Genomic DNA, 17,982 nt, shown 5'->3' with positions numbered 1-17,982 from the left:
AAAACTAATTTGTAAAGAAAACAAAGTCGAAGCATGGTCGAATTCCAAAGTCATGTGATATAGATGCTCAGTGACACAATGTTACTGAATTGATTCCAAAATGGTTGCAGGTTTCCCCTGGTTCAAATTGTACATTTGCTCAAGATGTTGCTGTTATGAATACTGCTGAAAAACATTGTTGCGCAATTGGGGAGATCAGAAGGCGTGTCATTGTGACTCCAGATATAGATGACATGGTAGAAAATCTCACATTCATTCAACTATCCGAAAGTGATCTTCAATCTCTGACGTCTCCCCCTTTGTATTTGCGCAGATTAGTGTGACTCTTTGGGTGAAGCCTCCTATTGGTAAGCTGAATTGGTGTTTAGCTTTCTTTCTATCTTTTCTTTTCTTTTCTGTTTTTGACACAATACAGAATGTAGATGTTGTCTATTTATAGTTTTGTTAATAGTTTAAGTGAGTGGTGAAGCATTTATTAGTTGAACAGACTATGGCTTTGTTAATTGTTAATTGTTTTGCAAAATGCTTGTATACAAGAGGATGATGAAGTTGGTATTTAAGAAGTTGATTAAACTGTGATTAATTTAAGTGACAGAGGATTGTTTACAGTTGGTGTAAAAGAAAAACTCAATTGTAGAAGATAAATTTTACAAATGAAATGGTGATGAGAAAATAAAAGAAAATCCATTCCAGTATTGTTGCATTAGACAAGTTTTTGCTATATTGTATTCATATTTATTATGAACTAAATTTTGTAAATTGGTAATGTTAGGAAGTTAAAAAAATAGTCCAAACTTTCTTATTTAGTATTTATTAATTCTAGCAACAATTAATAAAGGTTAAATAAGACAAGTTTTGACTATTTTTTTTTTGTTACTAAGGGTTGGTAAACACTAAGGACCTGGGTCAATTCATGAAGTCAAGTCACTCTATTTAGTTTATTACAAAGGAATAAAGGATGCTACCTCTTCAATAATTAAAGGAGCTTTTTGCTTTTGATCTTACTTTTATGAACCAAAAGAGCGTAGTGATTGATTCGTTTACTTCCAAGTTTCCAGGGTCTACCTTCCACCCAATTTGCATGGCTTTGGTTTAATCACTAAGCAAATTCATCCACACTATCTTTCACTTTCTGGTGACCAAAATTATTGAGGAATAATCACACTTTGAGCCTGCAACATCTTAATTACCGTGAGTTTAAATTCCACATATCTCTTTCTTACTAAGCTCTATATTCTTCATGTCTAATATTTGTTTATTTTTTTTGTTGAAGCAATGATTATGCTGTGAACTCTACTGTCTTAGCATTTTATTATTATTATTTTTTTAATTCCACATAGTTACCATCTCAATAGTAATGGAAAAGTAAGATCTATAGTGATGAAGTTGGTATTTAAGAATTTGATTAAGATGGAATTTGATAAATTTTAAAGATGAGGAAATCGATGGTGGAAATAGCTTTCATAATACTATATAAACAATAAATATTTTCTTGTGAGATTTTTTCCACTTTTTGCCTTCTGGTTTTCATAACAGAATCTTCTTTGCTTTGATGCTATTGACCTGTGGTTTTCTTGGCAGGTTACCTTTGTTTAAATGGCTGAAATTTTTATCTCCATAGCTGCCAAGATCTCAGAATATGCGGTGGATTTAGCTATACGTCAAGGACAGTATCTGTTTCGTGCTGGAAGATTCATTAAGAATCTTGAAAAAGAAAAGCAGAAGCCGATTTCAACTCTAGGTAGTGTGCAGAAAAGAGTTGAAGCAACTGATAAAACAGAACAATGATACTAGTGCTTCTTTGGAGAAGGATATGGCTTTCAAGGAATGATCTCATTTTTTAAAACAAATGGTGCTCTTTTTCACCATATCTTCTTAGTATTTTAATTTTTCTTCTCCTCAGCTTGTTTAGTAGATGATTTCACAGAATAACAGGCAGCCTCGATATTCATCATGTCTAACATTTTTTTATTTATTTTTGTGTTGAAGCAATGATTATGCTGTGAAGTCTACTGTAAATTTTTTTTTTTTAATTTTGTATCTTTCTCATAGTTACCATCTCAATTGTTATAACGGAAAAAAAAAAAAAAAGGATGAAAAGCACGTGGGGGCCGCATGCCCCCACTTAAATTTTCTCCCCTTCTCCCCCCCCCTCCCCCCCCTCCCCCCTTTCCTTCTTTCATTTTCTTTTATTTCCTTCCAACAAAACCTAAAACCCTCTTCTCCTCTTCCCTTCTTTCTCATTCATCTCTCCCATCTTCTCATCTCTTCTTCTTGCAAACACACATCATCATTAAACCCACTTCTTTCATCTTAATTCCTTCTCCTTCTCTTCTCTATTTTATTCATTCAAATTTCTTTTATCACAACCCTAAATCATGGAGCTTCAACCTACTTGGTGAAGAAAGTATTCAACTTTTGAGTTCTGGTTATTATTGAGGCTTCAAGGTAACTCTTTGACTCAATAATTAGCCATATCTCCAATTTTTGTCATCTCTATATTTATGGGTATATATAAATCCGAATTAGGGTTATTAGGGGTTAGAAAATTTGGGGCTTTTGTCAAGGTGAGTAAGATTATGTTAATTGACAACATTAGTAGCTCACAAATATTATTATTGTCATATTTCTAGAGTTGTAGAATTATTGGACATCATTTGGTAGCTCGTTGACGCGCTCAGAGTTGCTTCCGGTTCTTTGGAATCAAGTTGTGAGTGGATATTATATCTATAATTGTTTTTAAATATATTATTATCAATATCTATGTTGAATCATTAATTTTGGAGTTTGAAAATATTTTATTATTGTGATTTCTGAATTTTTGAAAATAAATATTGATTTATGAAACTTACAATTTTATAAAAATACACACGAGACGATATTTATATATTCTGTAAAGTATAAATGTTTTCTTATTTGACCTTATGTAAATTTTAATTAAATTTTAGTATGCAATCCTATACATATTGATTTGCTATGGAATTTAGTAGTATGTTATAAGCACTAGAGATTTTTATAAGTGATTTGGTTTGGATTGGTTTGGGAGACTCTGACTAAAAAACCGTAGTTAACGGCAGTTATGACGTTAACCTAGATGCATCTGGCTCAGACCTCAGCTAGCAGGGGCGTTGCTAGCCTAACGTGTAGGCCATACGTTGGATCTGTTATACCGTACGGGCACACTAGAGGAAAGGGCTACCCTTAGAGGTGGAGCCGTCCTAGGTGTGTAATATTTGATTTGATTTGACTTCTGGAATGAGAACTCCCATTTCAGTTCATCCACTTAACTATTTATCTAATGTTTGTATAATTAATTAATATGAATTTCTCATCTCTGAAAAGAAATATAATTTTCAAGGTAAACTCTGTATTGTCTCGTGTGGGTTATAGATGTAATGTTTGCTCACTGAGTTGCAAAACTCACCCTATTATATTCCCATGTTTTTCAGATACAGGAGTCATTCCAGGTTCCATTCCACCTGCCCCTCAGTAGATCTTAGTCATTTTGGTGAGCCCTTCTTCTTTCCAAGGGCTAAGTAATTATGTAATGGAACCTTTGCTCAAAATCTAGATTATGTCAATGCTCCATATGTCACAGGCAGGATACTCGTGTGGGTTATGTTATTTTGAATCTTGAACTGTTTAGGTAGTAATTATGATTTGGTTATGTAAGACTTATGGTTTTAACTATATACTCTAGTTATCAACTTGAATATATATATATATATATATATATATATGATGCGTATTTTGGATATATTTGGTTGTGGATATAATTTGGAGTATGTTGTTGTTGTTGTCTTGGAAATGGAGGTTTATTATCAATACAGAGAGTTAATATTTATGTTGGTAAGGTCCTAGAAACAGAGGAGATTCTGTCCGTTTTTCTGAAAATTTGGTTGTTTGACTTGCTGAGGGACTTGTCCCTTGAGCGCCAGTCATGGCTTGGTTCGGGTCATGACAAAGTGGTATCAGAGCTTTAGGTTTTCCTGTGTAATATGGAGCTAGTGTCCTTTAATAAGATCACAATTGTGCAAATGGAAGCCGGCCCATTTTCACAAAGTGTGATGTTACTAGAGGCCTATAGGAAGTCGTCCTCAATCTTTTAGTCTCATAATTCTTTCTGTCTGTCCTATTGTCTTTAAACTCCATATACATATGTCGTTGGTGATCCAATCGCTTATTTACTCAATAAGTGGAAGATGCCACCTAAGAAAAGACGTGGTGGAGCTATTAATGCTCCTGATACTGCTGAATCCAATAGGGCAGTTTCTCCGCCACTTGGAGCGCTTCGACAAAGGCCAAGGAGCCAAAGAATAGCTGATAGGCGCGAAGGGGAGATACCCCGCGAGAGAGTTCAAGAGAACCCCGCAGTAAGAGAGGCTCAACCGGACTTAGCAGCTGAATTGAGGGGAATGAATCAAACTCTTAATGCGGTGTTACAGGTTCTAACAAATCAAAATAGGGGTGAAGCGAGACTTCCTAATGCGCCAAATCCTCAGCCTCATAGGGTTCATCAATTGTTTGGGGATCAAGAGCCGCCAATTGAAAAGTATTTGAAGTTAAATTTGTCCACTTTCAATGGAGATTCATTGGATGAAGATCCACAACAATATCTAGAGGATGCAAAGAAAGCTATTCGAGCTCTCAAGTGCACCAAAGAATGGGCTGTTGAGTTAGTATCCTACAACTTGCGTGGTTCAACAAGATATTGGTATGAGTCTCTTCTTGAGAGCAAAGAAGCAGCTGGACTTCCTCCTCCTTCTTGGGAAGAGTTTACTGAAGAGTTTCTTGCTCGATTTTATCCAGCTAACAAGCAAGCAGAAGATGCAATTGCCTTTGAAAGATTAAGGCAAGAGAATATGACAGTGACTGAGTATGCTAAGGAGTTTACTAGACTTTCTAAGAGTGCTCCGTACTTGGTGAATTCAGAAGAGATGAAAGTTCGTCGTTTCGTTTGTGGATTGGCAGAACCTATGTTCACTACTCTTATGCCTGAAGTCGGACGCATGTCTTTTAAGGATGTGCTAAACTCTGCCTATGGAATTGAAGTTGGGATAGCAGAGAGAAATGCTTTTAAGGATGTTGGTAAGAAGTCCAAGATGAAGGGACAATTTTCTGGTTGATCTAGTTTAGGAGGATTTCGGTCTCATCATGGTCAAACTAATCAGCAAGGTTATTCGGGGTATCGAGCTCGTCCTCAAGCATCTTTTGGTGGGGTTGCTTCTTCTGGATCTGCTCCCATGAGTGTTTCGAATCCCAGACCTTTTGTTAAGAGCACCTCTCAATCTAGTGCACAGGGTTCAAATCAGACAAGGCCAGCTCAGCCCTATTGTCTTCGGTGTGGGAGTTACCATTCCGGTATATGTTTCAAGGCTACTGGTGCATGTTTTGGTTGTGGTTAATCTGGTCATCTTAGGAGGGATTGTCCAAATCCTAAAGGAGGCTTTGCTCCAGGTATTGCACGTCCTACAACACCAATGCCATCATCTTCAGCTATGTCTATTGGGAATTCTTCTGGTCCTAGTGGCAGAGGAGCTGGTGGTAGGGGTCAGACTTATAACAGAGGAGGGAGCCAAAGAGGAAGAGGTCAGACACGTGTGTATGCTTTAACACGTCAAGATGCTCAAGCTTCTAATGCTGTGGTGGCAGGTACTTTACAAGTTTGTTCTTTAGATGCTCGAGTGTTATTTGATACGGGTTCTCATTATTCATATGTATCTCCACATCTTGCATCTCGTTTCAATAAACAACCTGAACTGTTATCCCACCCATTTCATGTTGGCACTCCACTTGGAGTTTCCACAGTGGTTCGAGTCGTGTTTCGGTCTTGTGTTGTTAGAATTAATACCGTTGAAACCTTAGCTGATTTAATCCTTTTAGAACCAATGGAAGATATTGATGTCATCTTAGGCATGGATTGGTTAGCAGCTTGTCATGTTGATGTGGGCTGTTACTCCAAAACTGTGAAGTTTGACATACCGGGTATCTCACCTTTTGTTTTTAAGGGTGATGACTGTCCCACTTTAGCTAGCATCATCTCATCTATGAGTGCTATGCAATTGATGGATAAGGGAAACCAAGGATTTCTGGCAGTTGTTAGAGATGTTGATGCCGAAGTGCCTAGTCTTGATCAGGTTCCTATTGTTAGAGAATTCCCTGACGTGTTCCCTGATGAGCTACCGGGGATGCCGCCTGACCGTGAAGTTGAGTTTTCCATAGAATTGGCTCCGGGAGTCCAACCTGTGTCCATTCTTCCCTATCGTATGGCTCCAACTGAGTTACGAGAATTAAAAGTTCAATTGGAAGATATGCTAGAGAAAGGATTCATTCGTCCTAGCACTTCTCCGTGGGGAGCTCCTGTTCTATTCGTAAAGAAGAAGGATGGAACGATGCGACTATGTGTGGATTATCGTCAGCTCAATAAGATAACTGTTCGCAACAAGTATCCATTGCCCAGGATTGATGATCTGTTTGATCAACTTCAAGGAGCTACCTGTTTCTCAAAAATTGACCTGTGTTCAGGGTACCATCAATTGAAGATAAAAGAGGAAGACATTCCAAAAACTGCTTTTCGTACTCGCTATGGGCACTATGAGTTCTTAGTAATGTCCTTTGGTCTGACGAATGCGCCTGCAGCTTTCATGGACTTAATGAATCGAGTCTTCAAACATTTCTTAGATCGCTTTGTTATCGTCTTCATCGATGATATCTTGGTGTATTCGAAAAGTGCTACGGAGCATGAGTATCATTTGAGGATTGTGTTACAAACCTTAAGGGATCACAAGCTCTATGCTAAGTTTTCTAAATGTGAGTTTTGGCTTGATCAAGTGACATTCTTGGGGCATGTGGTATCAAAAGATGGAATCATGGTGGATCCAAAGAAGGTTGAAGCCGTTCAGAAGTGGCCAAGGCCTACTACAGTGACAGAAATTCGTAGCTTTCTAGGGTTGGCCGGCTACTATCGGCGATTCATCAAGGACTTCTCGAGAATTTCGGCACCATTAACCAAGTTAACTCAGAAGAATGTGAAGTTTCAATGGTCAGAAGCTTGTGAGGGAAGTTTTCAGACACTTAAGTCTTGTCTAACTTCAGCACCAGTTCTTGTTTTACCTTCTGGGTCCGGGGGATTCTCAGTCTTTTGCGATGCATCTCGAATAGGACTTGGTTGTGTATTAATGCAGCATGGCCGCGTCATTGCCTATGCCTCGCGACAACTCAAGAAGCACGAGCAGAATTATCCAACTCATGACCTGGAAATGGCAGCGGTCGTCTTTGCTTTAAAGATTTGGAGACACTACCTTTATGGTGAGACTTGTGAAATCTATACGGATCACAAGAGTTTGAAGTATATATTTCAACAGAAGGATTTAAATTTGAGGCAACGGAGATGGATGGAGTTGCTAAAAGATTATGATTGTACCATTTTGTATCATCCTGGAAAGGCAAATGTTGTAGCAGATGCCCTCAGTAGAAAATCTATGGGTAGCTTGGCCCATATCACTCTTGGAAGGAGACCAATTGTTGAAGAAGTCCATCAATTGGAGGCTAGTGGAATTCAATTTGATCTTGGAGAATCAGGAGTTTTCTTAGCACATGTTCGAGCCCAATCTTCCCTGATAGAACAGATCAAGGTTGCACAAAGTGATGATCTGAAACTAAGAAAGCTTATGGAAGATGTTCGCAATGGGAGGAACTCAGACTTTTTTCTTGATCAAGATGTATTGCGTCGCGGTCAACGCTTATGTGTGCCAGATAACCACAACTTGAAGAAAGCTATTTTGGAAGAGGCTCACAATTCGAAATACACAGTTCATCCGGGCTCTAATAAGATGTATCGAGATTTGAAACAATTATTTTGGTGGGAAGGCATGAAGAAAGACATAGGAGTTTTTGTTTCTCATTGCTTAACTTGCCAACAGGTTAAAGCTGAACATCAAAGACCTGCTGGGTTATTGCAACAAATTGAGATACCTGAATGGAAGTGGAAAAGGATTACGATGGATTTTGTAACAGGTTTACCTCGTAGCTTTAAGGGTTTTGATTCAATTTGGGTAATTGTGGATAGAATGACAAAGTCAGCTCACTTTCTTCCGGTAAAAACAACTTTCAGTGCAGCTCGATATGCTCAACTTTATGTTGATGAGATAGTTAAGTTACATGGAATTTCAGTGTCCATTATTTCAGATTGCGGGCCCCAGTTTACCTCTCATTTTTGAAAATCTTTTCAAAAAGCGTTAGGAACTCGTTTGGATCTTAGCACAGCTTTTCACCCTCAAACCGATGGACAATCAGAGAAGACGATCCAGACATTGGAAGACATGTTAAGGTGTTGTGTTCTAGATTTTGGTGGGAATTGGGACAGCTATCTACCTTTGATCGAGTTCTCTTATAATAATAGTTATCAAGCCAGCATTCAAATGGCACCATTTGAGGCTCTTTATGGGAGAAGATGCAGGTCACCTATTGGGTGGTTTGAGGTTGGTGAGGTTAAGCTTTTAGGGCCAAATTTGGTACAAGATGCGGTTGAGAAGGTTCGCATAATAAGAGAACGTTTATTAGCAGCTCAGAGTAGGCAGAAGGCTTATGTTGATAACAGAAGGCGTAACTTAGAGTTTTCAGTGGGTGATCAGGTATTTCTGAGAGTATCGCCTATGAAGGGAGTGATGAGGTTTGGGAAAAGAGGCAAGCTTAGTCCTCGATACATTGGTCCATTTGAGATACTGGACAGAATAGGTGCAGTTGCTTACCGCTTGGCATTGCCGCCTGAGTTGTCTATGATTCATCCAGTCTTTCATGTATCAATGTTGCGCAAATACCTTCCCGACCCATCTCATGTGCTTGCACCACAAGCCATAGAGCTAAAGGAAGATTTATCATTTGAAGAGGAACCGGTGGCTATAGTTGATCGCCAAGTAAAGAAACTACGTTCTAAGGAGATAGCATCTGTGAAAGTTGTTTGGAAGAATCATTCAATAGAAGAAGCAACTTGGGAAGTGGAGGACGCTATGCACGACAAATATCCGTATTTGTTTGAGTCTGCAGGTAACTATCACACTTATCACCGTATATGAATTCGAAATTCGGGGACCGAATTTCTTAAAGGGGAGAGAATGTTATAACCGAAAAAAAAAGGATGGAAAGCACGTGGGGGGCACATGCCCCCACTTAAATTTTCTCCCCTTCTCCCCCATCTGTCGAAGACTCCCGTCCCCCCTTTCCTTCTTTCATTTTCTTTTATTTCCTTCCAACAAAACCTAAAACCCTCTTCTCCTCTTCCCTTCTTTCTCATTCATCTCTCCCATCTTCTCATCTCTTCTTCTTGCAAACACACACCATCATTAAACCCACTTCTTTCATCTTAATTCCTTCTCCTTATCTTCTCTATTTTATTCATTCAAATTTCTTTTATCACAACCCTAAATCATGGAGCTTCAACCTACTTGGTGAAGAAAGTATTCAACTTTTGAGTTCTGGTTATTATTGAGGCTTCAAGGTAACTCTTTGACTCAATAATTAGCCATATCTCCAATTTTTGTCATCTCTATATTTATGGGTATATATAAATCCGAATTAGGGTTATTAGGGGTTAGAAAATTTGGGGCTTTTGTCAAGGTGAGTAAGATTATGTTAATTGACAACATTAGTAGCTCACAAATATCATTATTGTCATATTTCTAGAGTTGTAGAATTATTGGACATCATTTGGTAGCTCGTTGACGCGCTCAGAGTTGCTTCCGGTTCTTTGGAATCAAGTTGTGAGTGGATATTATATCTATAATTGTTTTTAAATATATTATTATCAATATCTATGTTGAATCATTAATTTTGGAGTTTGAAAATATTTTATTATTGTGATTTCTGAATTTTTGAAAATAAATATTGATTTATGAAACTTACAATTTTATAAAAATACACACGAGACGATATTTATATATTCTGTAAAGTATAAAAGTTTTCTTATTTGACCTTATGTAAATTTTAATTAAATTTTAGTATGCAATCCTATACATATTGATTTGCTATGGAATTTAGTAGTATGTTATAAGCACTAGAGATTTTTATAAGTGATTTGGTTTGGATTGGTTTGGGAGACTCTGACTAGAAAACCGTAGTTAACGGCGGTTATGACGTTAACCTAGATGCATCTGGCTCAGACCTCAGCTAGCAGGGGCGTTGCTAGCCTAACGTGTAGGCCACACGTTGGATCTGTTATACCGTACGGGCACACTAGAGGAAAGGGCTACCCTTAGAGGTGGAGCCGCCCTAGGTGTGTAATATTTGATTTGATTTGACTTCTGGAATGAGAACTCCCATTTCAGTTCATCCACTTAACTATTTATCTAATGTTTGTATAATTAATTAATATGAATTTCTCATCTCTGAAAAGAAATATAATTTTCAAGGTAAACTCTGTATTGTCTCGTGTGGGTTATAGATGTAATGTTTGCTCACTGAGTTGCAAAACTCACCCTATTATATTCCCATATTTTTCAGATACAAGAGTCATTCCAGGTTCCATTCCACCTGCCCCTCAGTAGATCTTAGTCATTTTGGTGAGCCCTTCTTCTTTCCAAGGGCTAAGTAATTATGTAATGGAACCTTTGCTCAAAATCTAGATTATGTCAATGCTCCATATGTCACAGGCAAGATCCTCGTGTGGGTTATGTTATTTTGAATCTTGAACTGTTTAGGTAGTAATTATGATTTGGTTATGTAAGACTTATGGTTTTAACTATATACTCTAGTTATCAACTTGATATATATATATATATATATATATATATATATATATATATATATATATATATATATGATGCGTATTTTGGATATATTTGGTTGTGGATATAATTTGGAGTATGTTGTTGTTGTTGTCTTGGAAATGGAGGTTTATTATCAATACAGAAAGTTAATATTTATGTTGGTAAGGTCCTAGAAACAGAGGAGATTCTGTCCGTTTTTCTGAAAATTTGGTCGTTTGACTTGCTGAGGGACTTGTCCCTTGAGCGCCAGTCATGGCTTGGTTCGGGTCATGACATAAATATTAGTGAAATTGGAAAAGATGTATGGTGATGAAGTTGGTATTTAATAATTTGATATTTTAATTCACTTGATGAATAAATTCTATTGTATCTTTTCTGTTTTGAAAATTCACGAGTTTTTTATTTTGGTTAATTTTCAGTTTTATAATTTCTTGCGTAATTTTTGAAAAGTTTGTTTCATTTTTACCAGGTTGAGATCAGAGTGCAGAACTCTTGAGGAAGTTAAACAAGTATTCCATTATTTTTCCAAACGAACACCTCTTTGACCCAGATAATATTAAAGTTAAAGAAGTATTACATATGGTTTTACTTCTACCAAATGGGGATGTGGATATATCAATGCTGAAAGAAGCTGTGCAGATACTCAATGGAAAATTTGAGATTGAGGTATTCACGTCTAAATTTGTTTTTGGTTCAATTGTGCCATCCTTTTTGAATTATTGTGCAACTAATGGTTTGGAATATTTGCTACTGATTTGATATCTATATGTCAATACTACTATTTCTTATTTTGATTTTAAGGTGGTTTATGATCTTAATGATGAATGCAAGAGGGCTTTGTTGGAAAAAGTGTTCTTTGATGAAAAATAGATAACCATCATACACTACTACAAAGTTATATATTGAAAAGAAAAAGATTTCCAGAGCATAGTAAGCGTATCACATTATTCTCTTATAGTAATGTATGCTTCTTCAATTATAACTTATGCTTTATGATGATTATTTATTATATGTTAGGATATGATTAGTGAATTATCCATCCATCCATACAAACTAGAATTCATGTAGTTTCATCGCCGATGTGGAATTTCAGGCGTTTTAGGGTTTTCTTCAAAAATGAAATTTGTCGAATCCTGGGTTTCTCTAGAGGATCGCGTGTTGATGCCGATTTCAAAGGCTTGATTCTGGTATCAGTAACCTGTGATTGGTTAGTCGGAAGTCATTCAAAACATTTGGGATCAGCTAATCTCTTGCATTATCATGACATCATTGGTAAGTGGTCTGGTGTGGATGAGGTGGAATAAATTACCATTTATACCCATAAAAGATACAGATGCTGACAAATGTACCTATATAAGAATAAAACGACAATTATAACCACGAAAGATAGCTTCCGTGTGCCAAGAGTACCCGGACGTTGGTTACACAATTGGTCCGTTAGGGTATTCTTGGCACACAGAAGCTATCTTCCGTGGGTACAATTGTCGTTTTATTTTTATATGGATACATTTGTCAGCGTCTGTATCTTTCATGAATACAAATGGTAATTTATTCGAATGAGGTGTTGTGATGATCTTCTCTCAATACTTTGTGTTAATTTCAAGTTAGTTTCTTTTAATTTTGTTTATCTTTAAATTGCCGCAAGTTTGGGGGTTCTGGATCTTTTTTTAGTCATGCGCGTATTAATAGATAGTTTCAACTATTTAACTATTTCATTGCAAAATCCATTTTATTGTTTCATCAATGGTGGTTTATATATTGAATTCCATTTATGCAGAATTTTACTCATTCATATGTTCTGGAATGCATTTGTTCAAAATTACTTCTTTAATATTTCTATACATAACTAGCAACATCATCAATTCTTCACCGAGGTGGATTCTTCTCCCACTTTGAATTTTTCTTCAAAAAGGAAAAATGAATTGATTGTGCTTAGGTGTGGAAAGTAAGATATTAACTAAGATCAATCACTAATTTTTTATTTTTTTGGTGACTAACTTGTAAGCTTTAAACATAAAAAAAAATCAACTCTAATTTTTTTTAAATGTAGATATTAACTATATCAGTAATTTTGCCATTAATTGCCGACGAAGTTTAGAGATTCAGAGTTGTATATTTAAGAAATTTTAAGATAATTTGTACATATTCAAAGTTCAAGATTCTTAAGTCTTAATTGTTGTTTAGTTAATTACTTAATTTCTCAAGAGAAAATTGGTTCAAGAGAGATCAACGGAGGAATCTTCATTTACTTGATGCTGAACAAGCTGAAGAGGTAAAGTGAGTTACGCGGTTTGAGAAAAATATAAATTTCTATTTTAAAATTATTGGTACTTTTCGAGATATGCTAGCCAATGTTAGTTTTTTTTTTTTTTTTTTCTTGTTACTTTTCGTAGTTTGCATACTTTCAAGTTGATTCAAGACTTTCTATGACTTAGTCTATGGACATTCTTTATCTTACAATTGAAATTGAAAAGCATTCCTCGCGCTATTCAAGATAAAACATGATGATTGAATGAATTAATACTTAATTTGGTCTCTGAATTTGCACATAAATTTTAATTTAGTTTTTGAAGTTTTGAATTCCCAACTGGAAACCCTTTAAAAAACCAGCTAATCCTAGCAGTTCACCGGTTAAATACCGGTTTGACCGATTCGCTGATCAATTTTTTGCCAGACAGTTTATGAGTCTCACCAGACCGACCTGGTGACAGTTCCTAATTAATCTGGTTGAACCTGTCGGTCCAATTCGATTTTTAGAACTATGCTTGGGTGCATTGGGGATTTAGGGTTTTCTTTTTTTAATTTTTTTTAGGAATGTAAAACGCCGTCATTTGGAGGGGTTCACCAAACCGAAAACTCTTTTAAAAACCGGTCTATTTCAGCAATTTACCAGTTAATTGTTGATTTGACTAGTTATTTGACCAGTTTTATACCAGGCAATTTATGAAGCTAACGAACTAGCTAGTGGTTGGTTCTCGATTAATCTGGTTAAACTATCCGGTCCGGTTCGATTTACACCTTCAGGTTTCAAAGAGATTTAGATTCAAAGGGCCCCACATGTTCCTTTGCTCAACCAAAAAAACTTCCACAGTGCTCAATGATTGGCTTCTCACTGCTTATAATCTTATTCATCTTCATATCCACGCAGTGTCACACACTTCGTGATTGTTTGAGTGTTATTATTTTGATAAAAATTAAAAAAAGATTTTTTTTTTATCTTTTAGCGTGTTTGGTAAATTTCTAGTAGTAAAAATAAAAATACTAAAAAAATAAAAAATAAAAACATCTTCTTTGAAAAATTACAATTTACATCATTTTTTTAAAAATATTTTTTTCTTAAAAAAAAAATATTTTTCAGGTAATAAATAAATAAAAAAATACTTTTATATTGATATACTCAAACATAATTGATACATAAAATGATCTTTTTGCATGAGATATCTAAATATAAAATTACTTTTACTTTTGTATAAGATCTTTTAAAAACAAATAACTCGAACAAAAAAAAAGATATTTTCTTATAAGATCACCTAAACAAAAGAAAATATGGAGAGGAGTTAACTTGATTGCTTCCCATTTTGCATCAACTGATGACATTGCAGCTACTCATGTTCTCCCTATTTTAATTAATTTATCATATGCTCTTTGCTTATTATTTTTTTTTTTTATTGAAGAAATTGTTTGAATTGATCAATTGAAATTTTGGATTTTTATTGACATGCTTGACAAGTTGATACTGAGTGGGGAACAAGAGTAGTGAACTTGTGTTCCTCATTGAGGTCATATGATAAGAATCTTAGGATCATGTTTTGTCATGAGAGAATCTAACTAACTGAATATAATTTGGGTATCCTATGTAAATTAAATTCTCTTTTGTTTCATTTTTGGATTCTCTCCAAAGGGAGAGAGGGAAAATTTATTCTTTAAATCAATTGGTGAGATTCACACATAGCATAATTGATATAAGGTTGGATAATATTTTCCCTTTTTGGGTTTAAGATTGGATGAATTGATGTAATTGTGCATCTAGCTTTTCATAAATTCTTTGTGACTCTGTAGTTTGACATCATTATCATTGCATATCTGCATTCATAGGTAGTAGTAAATGTTGAAATCCAAGATGTGAAAAGTTCCTAGCATAGAGTTCTAGCAACTTTCAACTTTATAAAACCAAAGAATTTTTTCTCCTCTTGTCTAAGACATATTTAAAAGGATTTAACATCAGATCTCTATGTGTTTCATAAAGGGCAAGGAATTAAATTAGTTCTATACTAAGATACTAATTCAGAATTTCCATGTGCTTCTGTTTTCTAGCATTTTTTGTATGATGACTCATATAATAATATTTACCTTTTTCATCATTAGTATGTGTATGCAACTTGTTTTGTTAATTCATTTTCATTCCCTTTTTCATCAGAACTGCAGTGGTAGTTTGAAGTTTGAACTCTGTGCTCCGGCGATGCGATAACAAGGTGTATTTCGCGCGCCAATCGTCTGAATCTCATGGTTATTTCATGAGGCAGATTTCAGCTGAAGAGGTAATAACAACAAATTTCTTATTGGCTGAAATACTCCTTCTATGTGATTCTTTTTCAGAAGAAGAAACTTAGTAGCATAATTAATATGAAAAATTTTGCAGGGTGCTCCGGCTCCTAAAACTTTTGGTTCTGCATCTGATCAGAGTCCTGCTAACACGAGAGCGCCATGTTTTGCTAGACCCGAAAGTACACCTTGTTTTGCTAGACCGGTGAGAACTGAATCGGATTACTCAAGTTCAGTGGTTCAACCATTGGCTCCAGTGCAGGGTGGTGAATTTAGTACGCTTGAACCTCCTTCATTTTCTAGGCCAAGGAAACCGCTACGACGAGTAGACCAACTACATTCTGAAATTAATGGTTAGTATGTTAGAGATTTGAACCCAAAAGTTATTAAAATGGAAGCATGTTACATTTATAAACTTTTTTCTTAGCAGGAACTGAGTGGTCTCCGAGGATGGATGTCGCGGAATCAAAAGGAAAATATGTTATCACAGTTGAAGTTCCAGGAGTTAGGATCAATGACATAAGAGTGGAGGTTGATGATCAAAAGTAAGTAACCATTTCTGTTATAATCTTCTCAACTGAAAGAAAGGATAAAGCTTAATAAAATGCTGCATAATCTTTTTACTCAAGTCACTATTGAAGTCCCATGTGATCCAATTTATGCATACGAATCGAAAAGTAAGTCTTATCTGACTAGATGGAATTGGCTACATTAATCAAATCAAATTATGTTAATGTATGTGTTTAAACCATTTCTTATGATATATGTTTCATAAAAAATTGTGAAAGAAAGAATGGTAGGTAGAAAATCAAAATGTTAACAATAATTAACATTCTTGGTTATGAATTGTGTTAAGTTTGTGACCTACTATGTGAACTGTGTGGCAGGTTATCTGTCAAAGGTAGAAGCTCTACTAGCTACTTGACAATTGCAGGGTCTCCAAATGCCTCGTTTTCTTCGTATCACAAGCGCGAGATACTATATGGACCATGCGAGGCGGTCGGGCCACTCCCTTCCGGCGTGAACAAGGATCATATATCGGCTGAATTCCAGTGAGTGAAACCTCAAGTGTTATTTAACTTGTTATTTGTTGACTATTTAAGATTCATAACTCTTGAAACTAGCCACTGATGCATAGTTCATTACAGAGTTAATAGTATTCTAAAATCAAAGTTCAATTCAGCTAGAAAACTAAGTACAATCATGATTCATAAAGACTCAATATCTCACAATCACATAAGTTCATTTGAACTTACAAAAGAAGTGTTAGTGTTTGATTGAATCTATGTTAACATTCTTCATCAATAGTAGACACATGTGAAGTGAAGCTGATATTTCTAATCTTGTTTTCTTTGTTTCTGAAATTTCAGGGATGGATTTCTTCAGATAATAATTCCTAAGATTTGAATGAGCAATAATGTTGATTGCAGCCAAAACATATTTTGGAGCATTTGTTTGGTTATGATCATATCATAAATAGATCATAAGATAGGCTATGTTGTGCTTTGGAAATGCTTTTATTTCTTCTGTACCAGTTATGTCTATCTATGTCTTATTTTATATGCCACTAAACAAAAGAATTTGGCTGAACCTTAGTATATACATATTTATGGCTTAATTTTGATTGATCAAGATATTATTGCTGATCTTATTTTACATTGTATGTTGATTTATTTGAAGATTTATTACCGGATATGATGAATACATAAAAACCAAAGTTAAAATATCCATTATATTCAGTATCATTAAGCTGAATAGTTAACATTTCAAAATGGTGGAAACTCAGGTGAAGTTGACTTCACGTGAAGTTGATACCTGAGAGTCGTTGGATGAAAATTTAGTCAAATCAATCAAATCATCTAACGGCTCTTAGGTATCAACTTCACGTGAAGTCATCTTCACCTGAGTTTCCACCTTTCAAAATATATAGAGACAACTTTTATGCAGCAGCAACTGAATCATTTTCCTCCTTTCACCAGACTTTGGATTCACATCTTATATGATCTAATTTGCAAAATAACACAGGCAATCTTGTAAGTAAAAAGAATTAAGGAAATGATAATAAAACCAACGCTGGCTAAGGAAACTTTTATGGTAAATAGCTACTTGAAATATATGAATATTTGTAATTATTTTTCTTTCCCTTCAATATAATGTACCTTGGAATAACCTAAATAAATAACGGAAGAAATCATAGTCATGTACATAAAACATAAGCAAAAAGAAAAGACCACTCAGATTGAGAGCCAAACTCGATTTCACTTAGACCATGCTTGGAATTAGTCACCATATTCAAAGGGGTATTCAAGACCTCGTCCGGATTCAAGATATATTTTGCTGGATTTGGATTTATATAAATTTATACAAATATACAATGCAAAAAAATCACGTGTCATCATGTGTGAAATGACAATACTAAAAATAGGAGTGGCAATATCATTTTTCTAATTATAATATCCTATAATAATCACCATTGTCAACTTTCTATCAGAGAAGCATTCATCCATTGGCTGCTTTTATGTTAGCATTATCAACCCGAGTACTGATTGATTAATATTTTAATTTAATTTCTAATCCAAATAATAACAACAATAAATATAAACTCGTAATTTAGAATTCAGAAACGATTGTTCATGAAATAATAAACACAATATGCTTAAAAATTAAAGGAGTTCAC

At 35.3% G+C, this 17,982-nt stretch overlaps 1 protein-coding gene and 2 long non-coding RNA genes across 5 annotated transcripts; all 3 read left to right on the top strand.

Annotated features, from left to right (window-relative positions):
- The first annotated feature begins 1,054 nt into the window (after positions 1 to 1,054).
- Positions 1,055 to 2,051, top strand: LOC140180835 (uncharacterized). The gene is made up of 2 exons (XR_011874832.1): positions 1,055 to 1,191; positions 1,582 to 2,051. It is a non-coding gene; the product is annotated as an uncharacterized lncRNA (long non-coding RNA).
- Positions 2,052 to 2,184: 133 nt separating this feature from the next.
- On the top strand, positions 2,185 to 3,608 carry LOC140181085 (uncharacterized). Its single transcript, XR_011875740.1, has 3 exons — positions 2,185 to 2,448; positions 2,634 to 2,710; positions 3,450 to 3,608. It is a non-coding gene; the product is annotated as an uncharacterized lncRNA (long non-coding RNA).
- Positions 3,609 to 14,539: 10,931 nt separating this feature from the next.
- Positions 14,540 to 16,956, top strand: LOC112767288 (heat shock protein 16-like). 3 transcript variants are annotated; one of them, XM_072222177.1, is made up of 6 exons: positions 14,540 to 14,730; positions 15,181 to 15,301; positions 15,403 to 15,658; positions 15,736 to 15,850; positions 16,193 to 16,357; positions 16,676 to 16,956. In XM_072222177.1, exons 2-6 carry the CDS (start codon positions 15,278 to 15,280, stop codon positions 16,710 to 16,712), a joined length of 597 nt encoding a protein of 198 aa, XP_072078278.1. In that variant the 5' UTR covers positions 14,540 to 14,730; positions 15,181 to 15,277; the 3' UTR covers positions 16,713 to 16,956. The 3 variants fall into 3 exon arrangements, with proteins under 3 accessions (XP_072078278.1, XP_072078279.1, XP_025668949.1); XM_072222178.1 differs by having other exon boundaries at positions 14,723 to 14,777; XM_025813164.3 differs by lacking the exon at positions 14,540 to 14,730 and adding an exon at positions 14,754 to 14,858.
- Positions 16,957 to 17,982: the final 1,026 nt, after the last annotated feature.

The sequence above is a fragment of the Arachis hypogaea genome, chromosome 17 (assembly GCF_003086295.3).
Source record: "Arachis hypogaea cultivar Tifrunner chromosome 17, arahy.Tifrunner.gnm2.J5K5, whole genome shotgun sequence".
In the NCBI taxonomy this organism is placed as follows: domain Eukaryota; kingdom Viridiplantae; phylum Streptophyta; class Magnoliopsida; order Fabales; family Fabaceae; genus Arachis; species Arachis hypogaea.
This window is presented reverse-complemented; position numbering and strand designations above follow the sequence as displayed.